Source organism: Lipomyces doorenjongii (assembly GCF_038497915.1).
Source record: "Lipomyces doorenjongii strain NRRL Y-27504 unplaced genomic scaffold V1508scaffold_17, whole genome shotgun sequence".
Taxonomy (NCBI): domain Eukaryota; kingdom Fungi; phylum Ascomycota; class Lipomycetes; order Lipomycetales; family Lipomycetaceae; genus Lipomyces; species Lipomyces doorenjongii.
In genome coordinates, this window is record NW_027118084.1 from 222,530 (window position 1) to 238,901 (window position 16,372).

General features: G+C 49.9%; 5 protein-coding genes across 5 annotated transcripts; 2 read left to right on the forward strand and 3 right to left on the reverse strand.

Annotated features, from left to right (window-relative positions):
- The first annotated feature begins 30 nt into the window (after positions 1 to 30).
- On the forward strand, positions 31 to 5,827 carry V1508DRAFT_415420 (uncharacterized protein). The gene is made up of 11 exons (XM_066940062.1): positions 31 to 790; positions 882 to 982; positions 1,019 to 1,066; positions 1,097 to 1,247; positions 1,275 to 1,432; positions 1,463 to 1,538; positions 1,578 to 1,600; positions 1,625 to 1,867; positions 1,910 to 4,333; positions 4,387 to 4,864; positions 4,921 to 5,827. Exons 1-11 carry the CDS (start codon positions 205 to 207, stop codon positions 5,712 to 5,714), a joined length of 5,082 nt encoding a protein of 1,693 aa, XP_066796574.1. The 5' UTR covers positions 31 to 204; the 3' UTR covers positions 5,715 to 5,827.
- An 851-nt stretch (positions 5,828 to 6,678) lies between these two features.
- V1508DRAFT_461220 (fungal-specific transcription factor domain-containing protein) lies at positions 6,679 to 10,675 on the forward strand. The gene is made up of 3 exons (XM_066942798.1): positions 6,679 to 7,240; positions 7,300 to 7,365; positions 7,416 to 10,675. Exons 1-3 carry the CDS (start codon positions 6,949 to 6,951, stop codon positions 10,448 to 10,450), a joined length of 3,393 nt encoding a protein of 1,130 aa, XP_066796575.1. The 5' UTR covers positions 6,679 to 6,948; the 3' UTR covers positions 10,451 to 10,675.
- On the reverse strand, positions 10,579 to 12,158 carry V1508DRAFT_369010 (uncharacterized protein). The gene is made up of 2 exons (XM_066937428.1): positions 11,846 to 12,158; positions 10,579 to 11,795 (listed from the first exon to the last, which is right to left on the reverse strand). The coding sequence occupies exons 1-2, from the start codon at positions 11,913 to 11,915 to the stop codon at positions 10,729 to 10,731; spliced, it is 1,137 nt and encodes a 378-aa protein (XP_066796576.1). The 5' UTR covers positions 11,916 to 12,158; the 3' UTR covers positions 10,579 to 10,728.
- Positions 12,159 to 12,486: 328 nt separating this feature from the next.
- Positions 12,487 to 14,491, reverse strand: V1508DRAFT_352843 (uncharacterized protein; the record flags this gene model as incomplete). The annotated part of the gene is made up of 2 exons (XM_066936863.1): positions 12,487 to 13,896; positions 13,949 to 14,491. 2 exons carry the CDS (start codon positions 14,489 to 14,491, stop codon positions 12,487 to 12,489), a joined length of 1,953 nt encoding a protein of 650 aa, XP_066796577.1.
- Positions 14,492 to 15,581: 1,090 nt separating this feature from the next.
- Positions 15,582 to 16,370, reverse strand: V1508DRAFT_352955 (uncharacterized protein; the record flags this gene model as incomplete). Its single annotated transcript, XM_066936869.1, has 3 exons — positions 15,582 to 15,664; positions 15,717 to 16,108; positions 16,171 to 16,370. 3 exons carry the CDS (start codon positions 16,368 to 16,370, stop codon positions 15,582 to 15,584), a joined length of 675 nt encoding a protein of 224 aa, XP_066796578.1.
- Between the last annotated feature and the right edge of the window lie 2 nt (positions 16,371 to 16,372).

Below are 16,372 nucleotides of genomic sequence, written 5' to 3' on the forward strand. Positions count from 1 at the left end.
GGAGCACGTGATAGAAGAGAACTGTGGAGAGGCTCGCCCTTCGTACTGACTGGAGTGTAATCGTATCAATTACAGCCACGAACTTTTGCTCAGCACGACTACGTTGTCCTATTCCCGTCGCCAACCATTTTTCGCGATATAAGAAGGTTGGAGGTACTAGACACGAGAAATCGCCTACCGGCTTAGTGCCGGCGTGTTAGGACAATGAATCACTATTCGCTTCCGCAGCAGCAGCAGCAGCAGCAGTCTCCGAATGGGATCCCCACACCTACGCGCTCGGGTTCTGGCAATGGAACTAACTTCCTGTCACGGCGGATACATATCAAGAGTACCGGAAAGCGGTCAATGACCGGGGGTGATAGCAGCAACAGTAGCACGCAGAGTCTGCCGTCTCAGCAAGTGCGTCCTGCCGCACCCCGTCGATCAAGTACCATGTCGTCCGCTGCGTCTAGTACGGGGTCGCTCACTGAAGACGGGAGACTATCTCCTACTACGTCGAGGAGCTACTTGGGATACACAACTGGTGTATCGTCGCAGAGATCAGTAAGCAGTCAAGCGACCGTCAGGCAGAGTAGTTTTGAGTACCCAATGTCCAGTCAGGGTATTGTGCAATCCGTGCAAACCGCGGATACGAACGATGATTCTCAGAGTCTATATAGCACCCAATCACGGGGAGCTAGGTCGAGTATTGGGAGTGTCGCGACTGCGGATTTCACGCTTGAGAAGCCAAAGAACGATGCTACAGTTGATAGGATGTTCCAAGAATTAATGGTGGGCACCTTGGCGCATGGTCGATAATACAGGCTTACGAATTTAGAACAAACGCGATTTTAAGTCACTTCCGCAGCAAGCAAGACAACAGATGCTCAATTATTCGACAGCAAAGAAGTGGATGCTAATCCGCCAAGACGCGCTTACTGAATCCAAGAACTTGCGACGAAAGAGTACTTCGAGGGAGAACGAAAATTCGCCGGAATGGTATGTTCGAAAAATCATGGAGCACGCAATCTCTTCAAAGCAACTGGGCAATCTGTGGGTGTGTCTTCGCACGGAACCGATAGGTTGGGTACGACAATTCATTGATGCTCAAGGTCAGTTGGCACTGTGTACTGCAATTTCACATATCAATACGCGGTATTCACGGAACACTGAACTCAATGTCGAACTTGAATATGAATATGTGAAATGCTTAAAAGCACTACTCAACCTGGAAGATGCAGCAGACGAAGCACTACAATCAACGAAGTGTATTCCAGCTTTGATTGGCTCGATAGTGTCTCCGCGATTAGCCACGCGGCGATTGGTAACAGATATCCTTACTTTCCTTGCGCACTGGGCCCGTCCATACGGGCATACGCAGGTTATCAACGCGTTCGATCAACTGAAAGCACATTTAAACGAACAAGGCCGCTTCGACGCATGGATCAGTACTGTCGAAAACACCCTCAATGGTCGTGGCAAGATGGGTTCCCTTGTTGGCGCCAGTGAAGAAGTGCGTGCCGGCGGCGTTGGCTCTGAAAGTCTCTTGATGGAATATAGTGTCGCGACGCTCTTTCTCGTCAACATTCTCGCGCAAGGGTCAGATGATATCAAAATTCGAGTCCACATCCGTGCACAGCTGAAGGCGGCGGGCTTATCTCGCATATTGCAGCTCATGCAACAATTCAAATATGAGCTCGTTAATGAGCAAATTCAACAATATGACGACGCTGCAGCTCTCGATTACGAAGATCTCATGGAAAGGCAGCAGGAGGATGAGATCCGCGACTTAGACGATCCTGTTGAAATTGCAGAAGATATCTGGAGACGCGTGAGAGGCACACCGTCCGAAGATTTCTTTGTGTCGTCTATGCAGCATCTACTGCTCGTGCGGGACGACAAGAGTGACGATCGAGCAAACGCATACAAGTTAATCGATGGTATTTTGTCGTACGTCGTCATGGACAGGATCTTACCGAATCGCGATCTTCGTTCGACGCTGCAGTATAGTATTCAAGAGATCATGAATAAGATGCACTCCGACGACCAAGCTCGCCGCGCGATTCTGGAAGCGACTGAAGCCAATAAGCGTGCGGAAACAGCGATCGCGGAACGCGACGAGATGGCACTGCAGGTTTCCCTTGGCGCGGACGGTATGGTCGCGAAGCTCAAGAAAGAAGTGTCGGAACAAAGTGAGATTATTGCGTTACAGCGACGGACTAACAACGCGCTGCGGCACGAACTAGAGGAGTTGACGCGATCGCACATGAATCGCCTTCAGAATTACGAGATTGAGACTCGTGAACTGTACTTGCTACTGCAGCAAGCTGAGTTTCAAGCCCCATATGGGCAGGCATCCAGCGGAAACAAATTCAGAGCAGATGACCGAAAAGCGGTTCTCGAGCGGCTCGACGCACAGCTGGCAAGAGAGGAGATTCAGTACAGTCAAGAAGGCAGAGCGTGGGATGCACGAACCGAGATATCACCTCAGTTGCGGCAGCTACGGGAACGCATGGAGGCCGTCAAGCGCGAGGGCGTTGAAAGAGACTATCTTCAGACTGCGGCCAGCAATGCTCTTCTCGGCAGTTCTCGCGGGCGGGAGAGCTATGTTATTTCGCATTCGCATTCACAGTCGGCACCCAGTCATACTTCGTATCATTCACAGACGTTGTCCTGGTCGCCATCAATTAAGGAAGAGTTGACAGATAACTCGAGTCGCACGAGTTATGGAGATGAAGACGAAAGTTCGGCCAATTTTGAGCAGAAGGCGCGCATGGTCACGATCACCCGACCACGTGGTCCACGCAAGCCACTACCTAGAGACTCAGCCCTTATCAAGTCAGCTTCAGCGACCTATCTCGTAGAACTCACAAAGAAAGTCAAAAAGATCGATGGTAGCGATGACGAAAAGGATGACGGTGATACTACAGAGGTCTTCTCGGAACGATCGGTCTCATCTTTGTCGCGGCCGATTACAGATGCATCTGTTCGTAGATCGATACCACATTCTGTATCCACGTCGGATATATCGTCATTGCATCAGCCGGCATTTGGGCCAGACAGTCTAAATACCGGACGCGTCTCATCACCGTCAGGCGTGAGTACGATTGAGCCATCTTACGAGTTTGGATCGCCTCTACTGTCCGCCAACAAGACTCGACCTGGCGACGTTGTCGCCAGTTCCGCTGATGTATCAAGCCAGTTTGAGTTTGGATCACCGCATGCCATTGAAATTTCTGTCACTCCAGCTACTCTTTCCAAGGATCCTGAACTTTCCGGAGCTAGTACATCAGCACAGCCTGCTCTTTCTACATCAACACAGTCTACAAAAACTTCTGTTCTAGCTACCGAAGTTCCTGCATTGCCAGCTGCCGGTTCAGAGAGCTCCGCAATCACACAGATGTCCGGCACAGAAGTGACGTCTGCGTCAGCTGAGAATTTTTTCGCTAAACCTGACGAAGCAGCAATAGGACCGTCACCATCACCACCACCACCACCACCACCACCACCACCGCCACTCCCAGATAATCTCAAATTCTCAACGTTACCACCTCCACCTCCCCCACTACCCACGAACTTGCAATTTGGATCTAGTGACCGAGTAGCTCCGCCTCCGCCTCCGCCACCACTTCCAGGAAACCTCACATTCACGGCCGGCCCGCCACCCCCACCACCACCACCACCTCTGCCCGGCAGCCTAATAGTTGCTAATGGTGCGCCGCCTCCGCCTCCTCCGCCTCCTCCGCCTCCTCCGCCTCCCCCACCAGGTGCCATTCCCATGGCACCACCACTACCACCACCTACCTTAGGCAATACGCTTGCGAAGTCCCTGTCACCGACGCCTACACCAGAACCCATCGTTCGATCGAGAAAAAAGTTAAAGCCCATGCATTGGGAGAAATTAGATGCCGTTGAGTACACGCTTTGGGCTGTCAAAGAAGACGACGAAGACGAATTTGACGACGACGAAGACGGGAATGACGAAGCGGATGATTCACCAGAGTATTTCAAAGACAAAAGGAGGTCCAAAGTGAAGCAGAACCGTAAGAGCACGCGGGCAGGGATATACGGTGTTTTGCGGCAAAAAGGCATTTTTGACGAAGTTGAGCGGATTTTCGCGGCCAAGGAGATCAAGAAACTTGGTTCCGGCGCGCGCAAGACGATGGAAGAGAAGAAGTCATTTATTTCTCGGGATTTGGCCCAACAGTTTGAGATTAACTTGCATGCGTATGCAGGCTTGGCTGTTGATGAGATGATTGGGAAGATCCTGAGGTGCGATCGGGATGTTATGAATAATGCCAACGTGCTAGAGTTCTTGGCAAAGGACGATCTTGTGAGGATTCCGGACTCTGTGGTGAGTTTGCTTTTGTGAATGTATTTTGCTCAAGGGGATGCTGACGTAGATAGTCTCGAAATCTGTTGCCCTACAGCACTATGTGGGGAAATTCCATGGAGAAAAAGTCGCGCGAGAAGGATCCGTCAGAACTCACACGAGCAGACCAGGTATATCTCGAACTTTGCTTCAATCTGCAAGCGTACTGGAAATCCCGCATGCGAGCGCTCCTACTCACCCGCAATCTGGAACGGGACTACGACGAGCTGCTGAGTAAGCTTAAACTGGTAGACACTGCCAGTGAAGCGATTCGAAACTCGCGAAACTTGAGAGATTTGCTGGATATTATCCTAGCAGTAGGAAATTACATGAACGATCCGACTAAACAGGCTACGGGCTTCAAAGTCGGGACGCTACAGCGGCTGGCGTTTACAAAGGACGAGCAGAACACGATGACGTTCTTGCATTACGTGGAGAAGATTGTGCGGACTTCGTTTGCTCATTTGGATGAGTTTATTGATGACTTGAAGGACGTTGTTTTGGCATCTAAGTGTATGTCTGTATATTATCTGGTTGGCTTGTGCGTCGGAATATGCTAACGATAATAGTGTCTGTAGAGCAAGTACAATCAGACTGTCGGCAATTTATCCAGACAATAAAGAATGTACAGGATTCGGTCGACTTTGGCAACCTTTCGGACCGCAGCATCTTCCACCCCGAGGACCGTGCGTTGAAAGTCGTCCTGCCATTCTTGTCCGAAGCTCGTACCAAAAAAGAGTATCTAGAAGAACATTTGCGAAACACTGTGACGACGTTCGACAATGTCCTAAAGTACTTTGGCGAAGACGTGACGGATGCAGCTTCGCGCGCAAGTTTTTTCCTCAAATTCGCAAACTTTGTTGCGGATTTCCAAAAGGCACGGAAGGAGAATCTGCATCGCGAGGACGAACAACGTATGTATGAGGCACGCCGCAAGAATGTTCTTGATTCACAGAAGAGGGCAGTGACAGTTGATGAGCTTGCGAAAGGAATGCAAATCACGGAGGACAAGGAGGGTGCGCCCGAGAATGCGGTTATGGATAATTTGTTGGCTAAGTTGAGGGCGGCTGGGCCAACGGCTGGTGATGCGCGTGCCGCTAGAAGGCGGGCTCGGGCAGCTGCACGGAAAGCCCACGAGCAGCGGCGGTTGAAGGAGAAAGAAGAGAGTAATGACAAACAAGAAGAAGGCACTGACAAACAAGAAGATGGCAATGAGCAACAAGAGGAGAGCAATTCGGAACAGAACGCAGAGGAGAGGGCAGAAGAGGACAAGTATAAAGATGAGAATACACCAGACGATGAGGAGAATGTGGTGGATAACACAGAAATGGAGTCGGCGGGCGAGCCACGGACGGAGAACTAGATTTGGATTTGTAACATTGTCGGGCATGTGGGCAAGGTAGAGGGAATTTGCGTGCATAATAATGTGTAATGTTTAACGACCATGATGTATGTATAATAATATTGCATTTGGGATATGATTTTATATCAGTGCGTATTAGCACAGCACCATCAGATGCAAACTCTTTGGCAAGGCTAGTAGCCGAGGCAAGCGAAGACTCAACCATGAGCGGACAGTGGCAATTCCCCTTGCTGGGGACCATCCGAACGCGCGGCGCGATGATTTCAAAAGGAGATCCATGTGTATAACATGTGTGCGATGATGCATGCGATCTCTTTCAGTCGGTCAATAGTCAATACTGGACCGGAACAGTCGATGCTGATGATGACAAGACAGAATAAACGGGAGGCCAACTATAAGGGTGCCAGAGAATAACTCGCATTCAGACTAGTCGTCGGCTAAACATCTTTGGTTACCACTCAGTTATATACATTACTCACAGCCTTAACCCAATCCGCGTGTGACATCCCAAATAGGAGTAATTCGGTAATTCGGTTGTCAATTTACTGATATTTAAGCTGTTAATTAATTCCTAAGTACATTTTGACCAATTTCTTTTGTGCTTGTGGCATAAGGCCTGCCGGATATTCCAGGTCTGCGGCTGAACGAGGCTCAAGGGCGACCTTATTTCTCCATACTGGCCGCGGGGTGGATCTGTCACTTGGGAGGTACGGCAATATTGTGTGTCAAACCGTCGTACCTGACCCACAGTCTGCGTACAACAAATATTCACGAGTATTATGACACATGAAATCCTAATACAAGGCCTATTTTCGTTGCCTCACAGTTGGGCCATAAATTTGACCTGGCCAGAGTATGGAGGAAATAAGGTCGCAATGCCATCCCAATGTGTGGCTGTAATATGGAAGGGTTTCGTGTTGCGAAGGTTAGAGTTACGGAATTTTAAGCAAACCTCTTTGTGCTCAAGGACATATTAGACGCAGGACATGTCACTCAGCTCCGGTAGTTATCTGAGTTCTGTCTTTCCTACTTCTGCTACTCCTCCGTCTTGCTGCCCCTGACTGTGCACGCGCTCTTCTCGATCTCGCAAATTACTATCTACAATCGGCCGTCTTACTGGGCCTTGTCGCCCTTACCAGTCTCATTCTCCGTCCAATGTGACGGTCACTCCTCTTGTATCCCTCTATAGATCCGAGTCCGTTACCACTCATACAAGTTACGATTTCGTTTTATCATGTTCCCTTCCAATGTTTCCACCACTGCTACGGCTGCTGCTGATGCAGCGGCCGCTACCGGTCTTAACGACGCCTCTGCGGCTCGTCAGCAAGAACTCGATGAGGAAGACGACGACGGCTTTGATATCGACGAGCATGACATTGACCCTGATGACGAAGACTCTGACGATCCCGTCAAAGTAGGCGCAGTGAAGACCGAGGCCGCCGCTGATGCAAAGCTGGGGTCGGCAAATCCTATGAATCCTACGCCTATTCAGAAGCGGCGGCGAGTTACTCGCGCTTGTGATGAATGTCAGTTTCTACTTGCTGCAGTGAATGTTTTGACCATGGGTTGCTAACAATCTGCGAAGGCCGTCGAAAGAAGATAAAGTGTGACGGAAAACAACCGTGTACTCACTGTACAGTTTATAGCTATGGTATACTCTTACAAATTCCATTTGAGAATTTCTCGACTAACAGAAGACAGAATGTACGTATGACCAACCGTCGAATCGACGCCGAAATCCAGCCCCATTCTACATCCATCAGCTCGAGTCGCGGTTACAGCAGTCGAATGCCGTACTACAGGCTCTTATTCCCGGAGTAGACATCTACAAGTCAGGGTTCGACGTTCCTCGTTTTCTCAGCCAACTCAAGGCGAAAGCCAATCCTGCGCTGACGGAAACTGCGAGCGCTGCATTACAGGCCGCGAACTCACAGATGCCAACCCAATTACCCGCTGCCACGGTCTCGACGTCGAACGAGACTGCCACACCTTCTCCGAGTTTGACAAGGACAACAACGCCTCAGGACAGAGACACAAATATCGAGTCTATGGTAGTATCGCTCGGCCGGCTTGACGTCGACGAGACCGGGCACCTCGATTACGTTGGTCATTCGTCCGGTCGTGCGTTCTTGCAACACCTGCGCGCGCATTTCCTTAATGATCACCCTGACTGTATCCCCGCAGATTTGCCCAAGACATATTCGTTTCACTACTCCCCAGAAGGCGACAATAATAGTACCGGCACTGGAATCGATGATTCACCGTCCGATTACTACTACTACCAGCAGATGGCAGAGTTCAAAATCATCCTTCCCACCAAAGAAGTAGCATTGCAGCTCATCAACGCAGTCTGGGACCAAGCCTGCATTGTCGTCCGGTTCGGTCATCGGCCGACGCTGCGGCGCCGGTTAGATGAGTTATACGCTACAGATCCTGATGATTATACACCAGCCCAAATCAGCTTTTTGCCACTCGTCTATTGCTTCTTGGCTGTTGGCGTGTTGTTTACCCAAGATATGCGAGATTCAGAGCGCAAAGATGTCGGCGAGGGATACAAATACTTTGTGGCTGCCCGCAAAATGATTGATATTACGGAGGCGCGGGACACGGACGCAATCCAGGCTGTCATCCTTATGATCATTTTTTTGCAGAGCACAGCGCGCCTGTCAACGTGCTACTCGTACATCGGTATCGCGCTTCGAGCCGCTCTGAGACTGGGACTGCACCGCAAGGTGGCTTATAGCTTTAGTCCTATTGAGGCGGAAGTCCGCAAGCGTGTGTTTTGGACTATAAGGAAGATGGATATTCATATTTCGGCTATGCTTGGCTTACCGAGATGTATTGATGAAAACGACATTGACCAAGAGCAGCCGCTTGAAATTGACGATGAGTACATTACCGAGACTGGTATTCTCCCGCACCCTGTTGGCGTTATTACGCAACAGTTGATCGCAAACGTACATACCCGACTGATGGCAATTCTGTCACATATTGTCGAGGACGTGTACCCGATCAAACCGCGCACTCCGGTTGCTCAGCCGGGCGCGTCAGCCGCGAACTGCGTCAGTTACGTCAAAGTCCTTGAGTTAGAGAATGACCTCCAGCACTGGCTAGACTCGTTACCGTTTGAACTCCGACCGGGTATTGATCCACCGAAGAAATGGTATATAGCGAACAGATTGCTAAACATGGCATTCTGCTATGTCAAGATTATTCTTTATCGCCCGTTTATTCACTATGTCGGACAGAATTACAAGGACAAGATGACTGACGAGCGGCCGTATGCTTGTGCTGCAAATTGTATTTCAACGTCACGCATAGTTATACATTTAGCAGACGAACTGATTCGGCGTGATGTTTTGCGAGGCGCACATTTGTTCTCCGTGTACACTATCTTTTTCTCCACAGCAGTGTTGATCTACTACGTCCATGAAGACCCGTACAATCCCCATGTACACGAGTTCCGGAAGGACGCAGAACTGGGTAAAAATGTTATCAACAAGATGAAGAACAAGAGTGCGGCCGCGGCCCGCACATATGTAATGCTGTCAGGATTATTCGAGCTACTAAATAAACGCATGGCGACGATTGCGAAGACGGGCGGTACCACAGATGATTCGAAACGCAAGCGGAGGAGCGATAGCGGACAGGCCCATCAGACTGAGCCGGGAACGCTGCAAAGGAGTGCTAGTATTTCCCACAGACCGATAAAGTCCTCATCAGGCGTTCCACATTTTCAGCCGCCTCAACAATCGCAGCAATTGCCTCACAAGCATGCTAATGTGCAAGTCACTGGCATGAATACGTCTGCGCCGAAAGCTCCTCCCCCGAATATGTTTCCCGGGATGGGCAACAGTGGTGAGAATCGCTCAGCCGAGTTCGTTCCGACGCCAGCACCATCTTACGATGAATTCTTCCCCCGCGCTGAAGCGTCTGGTGGCTACGCAGGCACGCACAGCTCGTCCACGCCAGTCTCACAATCTGTAATGCGAGGCGTGGATGTTTCTGACCTCACGAACGCAACATTGTCCAACGTTAACACCATGCTATACTTCCCTTCGCTTGGTACATCTGCCAACACTAGTGCCGTGAACAACGAGTTCTCAGCAATGATGAACAACTCTGCTGGCGATAAAATGGCGTTGGCTCCTCCTTCGTATGATCCCAACGCGGAAATATCGGCGGAGGCGATGATGGCGTATTCGGCTGGCCCGATGGACAAACTCGAAGCGCAATTGTTTGGAAGGTTTTTGCCGCCGTATATGTACCAACAACCACAGCAGCCACTGTCCGCAGTGAATGTGCGACCACGGCCGCAGTTGGTGCAGTCGCCCCAGGGGGTCAAGTCGCCGTCTGATCTAGTCGTCGATATGGGCGCGGTGTTAGGTGGTGGAGGTCCGTTTTTGCAGGATAATGTCGAGGATGCTGGAATTGGTCTCGGGACACCGCTGAGTTCAGGAAGCAGTGGCATGGAGTTGACTCCAGGCTACGTTGAACCGGGCCAGCAACAACAACAACAACAACAACAACAACAACAACAACAACAGCAGCAGCAGCAGCAGCAGCCGTCGTGGGTTGTCGATCCGAATGTGATATCACAGCAAGCAAATATGGACCCGCAGCCGACGATGCAGACCGCTGAAGCGGGGTTCCTAGGCGCCATGCCGGACGACTGGGATGAATTTCTGTCGCAGCATTCCGAACTCAGTGGGTTGAAGAACTTGATGATGCATTGATTGTGTTTTACTGTAAGTTGAGCCGAGAGAGGGATATTAAACGGCTGGGTTATTCTATTGTACTTCTAAGGGTTTGGAATGTGGTCATGGTGTATGTATCATTTACTGATTTAATAGTTGATTTAAATGTTTGTGAATATTTGGTGGCTAAGTAATATCTAATGTATACCTGTGGCATAGGTTGGGTGATTGTAATGAAATGAATGAACCTGGTATGCTACTGTACATAACACTAATCCGATCAAACTGACTTGCTATCGTACAAAACACGGTACATCTTACTCATCGGACTCTGGCCCGTCGTAATCTGGCTCGTCATAATCTTGCTGCCCCCCAACGCCACCGTCCTCTTCACCACTGCTCTCGCTCGGCGACCCACCGTCGTCATCATCCTCATCGATCTCGAAATTCTCATCGTCCTCCTCGTCATCATCGTCCTCATCGACCGAGAGTTCTCCAGGTGCTCCGTCCTCAACTTCGCCGCCTTGTTCCCGCCACTTCTGCTCCGCTTTCGAAAGCTCTCCGCCATTTTCATGGTGCTTGTGCTTGAGTTCGCTTTTTGCCATCCTCTCCTCCGCCATACTCCGATCCGCTAGGCCCCACTTCCTCACATACCCATCGATCTCAGCGAACCGTTCCTGATCAATCATGCCAAACTCAACCTCCTCGTCCCCCGCGACCGCGATGATGAGGTTAAACGTTACGCGCGTGATGGACTCGTATGAGACTGCGTCGATGTCCTCTTTATCCACGTACCAAATCGGTTTCTTGAACCCAAACAGCACGCCGTGAGTGGAGAAATTCAAATACCCGTCTTTCGTCCCGCGGTGTGCTTCTACGGCGAACGTTTGCGTGTCGTCGAGACGCGGGATCCCGAGATTCGATAAGACGCGGAGGATGATGGCGCTTGCGTGCTCGTTGTCGGTGGCTTGCGTGCCTGAGAATGCGGCTGCTGAGTCAGGCACAGTGAAGACCATTGCTTCGAACTTGTTCGGGGACGGGGTGCGTGGGAGGAGCACCATTGTGTAGGATTTGGTTGCGCGAGCGGGTGTTTGGAGGTACATGTACCCAGTCAAGTCTCGTGTCGAGATACTGTATATTATGTCGTCGTCTGTTGTGCTAGCGGTGCCAGGGAGGAGAACGATTCGGTCAGAGTATATAGCGAGCGTGAGTTTCTTGCGTTGTGGGACCGAAAATGAGATACCTGGGGCGATAAGAAGTGGGGATGTTGCTGCTCCGGATGACGGATGGAGCTGCGGTGAGCGTTTGCGTTTTTTGGCGGTGCTAGGCGGAGCAAAGTGGGATATCAGGCTCGCGAAGACGGATGTTGCGTCGGAGTGTGTAGCTAGATGGGATGTTAGTAAATTCGTGCCTAGAATAATAGTCATATCATACAGATGTAAGATGCTACTGCATCACGGACATCCGAGTCGGCAATTGCATCCAAAAATGCCGTGTCAGCCATTGTATGTTGCCTTATCGTATTCGTTACTTGTAGATCTAATGGACCACAAAGACCTCGCAGAGAAGTAGAGTGTCACACTAAATTGATACAATAATGGCTGCCCCAAATCTAAGTCAATTTCTGGCCCTTATGTGGGGACTGATGTTGACGATTTAGTATGATAGAAGTGTTATGCGATCACTGGTCAAGATCTCGATGGTCTGCTGTGTAACCGAACCTTCGAATGACGACGACGTCATCCTTCGGTAACGAACGACAGAACGAAGGGGAACCAAAACTCTACAAAAGCATTGAGCTAAACACGATGATAAATTACCACACCCTCACATCCACAAAGAGATTATAAATTACTACAGATCTACAAACAGATAAATCATTACTACATATCCACAAACACATTTCTATAGATCCACAAATCGATAAATACTAGATCCACAAAGCGATTAGAAATTACTAAAGCAAGTATCGTACAAAAATTTTTATATACCGAAGTGCGCCCATCCGACATTTAAGTAAAGTCAAACTCACTATAGTACACTATGTGCAAGTATAACAGTCTAGCACAAATCTATTACGATCTAACTGGTTTCGATGAAACCTCGTACACAAAGCTCGTACTCCAAAACTGCAAAATCTGGGCTTTTATAGCAGGAACCGCGCCGAAAATGGTACCGGCTATCGGAAATAAGACATAATCGAGGCAATTGATCCATCTTCCCCGTGGAGATATGTCGACCTGGTTCAACGACTGGCGAACGATTTCGGTGGATTTGTTGGGGGATGTTTTGGAGATTGGAGAGATATGAGAAGATGGGGACGAAAGCGCTGTCTCGATGGAGTGTAGGCGGAGGCGCAAAGCTGTGGAGTGCAAGCGCTCGTAGATAGCCATTTGAAATATCACGCCGAATGCGGCGGCTTTCCGGAGATGATTGGTATAGACTAGTACTGTCGATAACAAAGACGATGCTGGGACTGTAACCACCATGGGAAGAAATGAACATGCCATCACGTCGATGAAATAATGTACCGGAAGAAAATGGGCTTCGTAGAGACGATGTAACAAGATCGCTACACGTTTCCACGGCACTTGGGTGATCCTTGCTGGTGGAGGCGACGGCGATACGCTCGAGACGTATATAGCAGACGCTTTCTCTGGCAGATCTAACGACAATTCCTCATCTTGCTCCAAAAGGCCATCCTGAATATGCTCTGATGACAAAGTACAGTCATTCCGACCAGTAATCAACGCGATGGTATGACGAATAGCATACCCCGAGTCCACTATTCCCCACATATGACGGCCAGCCTGTTTAAATCGAGCCTGTGAAGAGAGCATCCATCGTTGTCCGATATTCATATTCGCGGTCGCGTCGCCATGTTCAACGTTACAGTGAGACGCGGGACTGTAGACAGTCACAGTCTTCAGCTGACAGCGAGTTCGGAAGAAGCATTTCAAGTACATGTGCAGATCCTCGCCAATGGCCCCTGGGCCAGTATCCCAGAAATCAACATACCGCACAAGGGTCAATGTAACTGAGTACACCGACGTGGGGGGCCGAATCTGCGATGTCTCATACAACCCCGCAATACCGGCGGCCGACCAAAGCATGTCTGCGCATCTGACAATAGGCGCAATACTATGTGCGTTACGGTCGAACACAATCGGCGGGACGAACATTGTAAAATTGTCGGTTCCTTCCCGCACACAATGGGCAGTGATGGTCTGAAAATAGGTTGCGAGAAGATGAGTGTCGGCGTCCATTGCTGTGAACACGACGTTGAACTGGAGAAGGGTGCGGTATCGCCGGGACGCAGCACGAGTAGCCCACGCCAGATTCGAGGACTTACCTCTGGCTTCGCCAGGTAAGTCTCCTGGATGTACTGTATAAGTTATGTAACGAAACATCGGTGCGAATTCGGATATCAACGTCGAAGCCTTTGATTCTGCGTCATTCTCCTGAGCCTCCATGGCGAGATATATCTAATGAATGCATGTCAGCACAGGTTGGCGTCGACATGTACTGCTAACATACATCATATGACGAGCGAGCCATGGCGTGACTAGCGAGCATACTCAGCGTCTCCCGCAAGGTGTCCAAACTCTCCTTATAATTCGGCACAAAAATGGCATGGATGGGTGCACCTCCTGAGTCCCCGACGGTTTCAAGAGTGTCACCAACATCATAGCTGCTCACGCTGCTTTCAATATCACTATCGCTAGAAACATCGGACCCGGTAAGGTCATCCATAATATTGGTGTCGCGAGCACATTGGGACGGCGCACTTGATCTGGATATCGGAGAGGATAGTGGAATGACCGTAGTCATGCTATACTCATCTGCTGTCCTAATCATGCCTTTCCATGTCGCATACATGCCGTAACAGGACCGGACAGTGTACGAGACGACAAACACATGACAGACCAGGGTGAGCGCGACGAAGCAAATTGAATCATGGCCGAAGATGATGAGCGCTATAACGAGCAACGTCGAGATGCCGGGTGTGCACCTGCAAGCGTAGTTGAACAGGGACCTCAAGCTCGCGGAGACTGTAGCCGATATTGAAAGAACGCGCATCTTTCAAAGTAGATAATACTTAGAAAGATGCGAGGATAAGAGTTACGGACTAGGCGATGCTTTCCCGACCACTGGAGCGCCGAGTACTAAGCTGCGATAGGATCGAACTTGTGGCAGACAGAAGGAGAAGAAGCACTGCGGGCATACGGGACAATATATGTGGTTTGGTTGGAGGAGACTAGCGCTTCACGCGTGCGCTGTTTACTGGATTATAAGTTTCAGCTTGATGAATCCGTGCAAGGGCGAACACGCGTGTTCCTGGGAAACTTTTGACACTCAACAATGGCGCCACACCCACGTTCAGGGCACTGACGTGCACAGCCACCATATAGATGAGATGCCGTGGCGGTGTCCTCGACCCGTGAAGGTCCCTGTTTGGCAATCCGTTGCCAAATTCTGCATTTCGAGCATATTGACCATATAACACGCGCCAACGTTTACCATTTAAAGCAATAGTTTATCAGTGCATATGCCAGACATGGCCATTAGTGGATATTTGCTGCATCGTCGAGAATGCGGGTTGCGTTAGCCTGCGGCCTTTCACCCGGGGCATGCTCTCCGCAGACGTACGCCATTGGCTGAATACTCTGCGCTGTTCACCTTCACGCAACTCAAATTAGAAGTCCATCACAGGGCCAGTGTCGGCGATGTTATTAGTCTATCCCATCGCCTTTAATGTCGCAGCCGCGTCGTCGCATCCCTTGCCTTTTGATAAATAGGCTTGAAGGGCCAATCGACTGACTGGACCCTTTACATGGCTCCCGTACTCTAACCGATTTGCCATCAGTTAAAATTCAACCAATATGCCACTAAGTATGTACAATAAAACTGCTTCACAGCTCACTACCACTCCACATGTCCGGCACCGAGACCATATCCTATACTATCCTGTGCAGTGCGGCAGCCGACAATAAATTGCCGCAGTTGTCAAAAGACCAAGCGGGAGGTGTGAGTGATTTGCCGCGAATACGCAGCAGTTGTAGTCAAGAGCGTATGCTATAATGCAAGATAACCCTAGAACTGAGATCGACGATCACCTGTGGTGAATACGCAGGTTCAAATTTCAATTTCACGAACCCTGAAGTGGTAGTTATCGATAGACTTGTATTACGTAACCTACAATCAGCACCAGTGCTCCGACAGAGACGCAGCTCCAAAATATACTCTGTTGAGCTGTACACTCCGTTAACATTCAAGTCATAATATTCCGAATCCAAAAACTTACTATACGTCCGCCTCTCCATATCAATCTGCCTCTTCTGTTCATCGTCAATCGCCTGCCTAATACCCTCCAGTCTCTCCTTATAATCGTCAACACGAGCCGTCGAATCCTTCAACCTTTTCTCCAACTGATCAACGACCCCCAACTCCTGTCTAAACGTCTCGATCTTATCCAACTTGACCGCAAACTCCGACCCAGCACGCTCATTCTCCTGATCCAACACGCGCGTAAAATCCTCAATCTGGTCGCGCATATCCTGCAAATGCTTGATATGCATCTCAATGTCCTTTAGCCGTTGCCGCAACTCATCTTCCAACTGCTCAAGGTCCTCATGCTCCTTCTGATCCGCATTCCGCGCGCTCGTCAGCTGATCCCTAATACTCTGTGCAAGTTCCCTGACTCTTTGTCAGCGTCTTTGGTCTCCGTCCACATACAAAACTTGTAACAGAATACTTACTTTGCCCGATTCACAACCGAGTAATTTTGACTCTGAGTATTGGACACATTCGTGTCAAGCCGTAGTAGCGGAGCACTTGATTTCCCAACAGACCGCCGCCGAACCCGCACGCTGGCATCCGAATCAGGCGGTCTCAGCAGCGCGGCCGGTGCGCCTGATGATGCCGGAGGCGTTATGATAGTCGGAATCGTGGAGGCCATCG

Excerpts from the sequence above, each read along its gene's own strand:
- V1508DRAFT_415420 (XM_066940062.1), top strand. The coding sequence starts at position 205 with ATGAATCACTATTCGCTTCCGCAGCAGCAGCAGCAGCAGCAGTCTCCG. Across the intron at positions 1,067-1,096 it reads GCACGGAACCGATAGGTTGG|TTGGCACTGTGTACTGCAAT; the intron begins GTACGACAATTC and ends GCTCAAGGTCAG. Across the intron at positions 4,334-4,386 it reads TGAGGATTCCGGACTCTGTG|TCTCGAAATCTGTTGCCCTA; the intron begins GTGAGTTTGCTT and ends TGACGTAGATAG.
- V1508DRAFT_461220 (XM_066942798.1), top strand. The coding sequence starts at position 6,949 with ATGTTCCCTTCCAATGTTTCCACCACTGCTACGGCTGCTGCTGATGCA. Across the intron at positions 7,241-7,299 it reads TACTCGCGCTTGTGATGAAT|GCCGTCGAAAGAAGATAAAG; the intron begins GTCAGTTTCTAC and ends CAATCTGCGAAG. Across the intron at positions 7,366-7,415 it reads CTGTACAGTTTATAGCTATG|AATGTACGTATGACCAACCG; the intron begins GTATACTCTTAC and ends AACAGAAGACAG.
- V1508DRAFT_369010 (XM_066937428.1), bottom strand. The coding sequence starts at position 11,915 with ATGGCTGACACGGCATTTTTGGATGCAATTGCCGACTCGGATGTCCGT. Across the intron at positions 11,796-11,845 it reads TGCAGTAGCATCTTACATCT|CTACACACTCCGACGCAACA; the intron begins GTATGATATGAC and ends CATCCCATCTAG.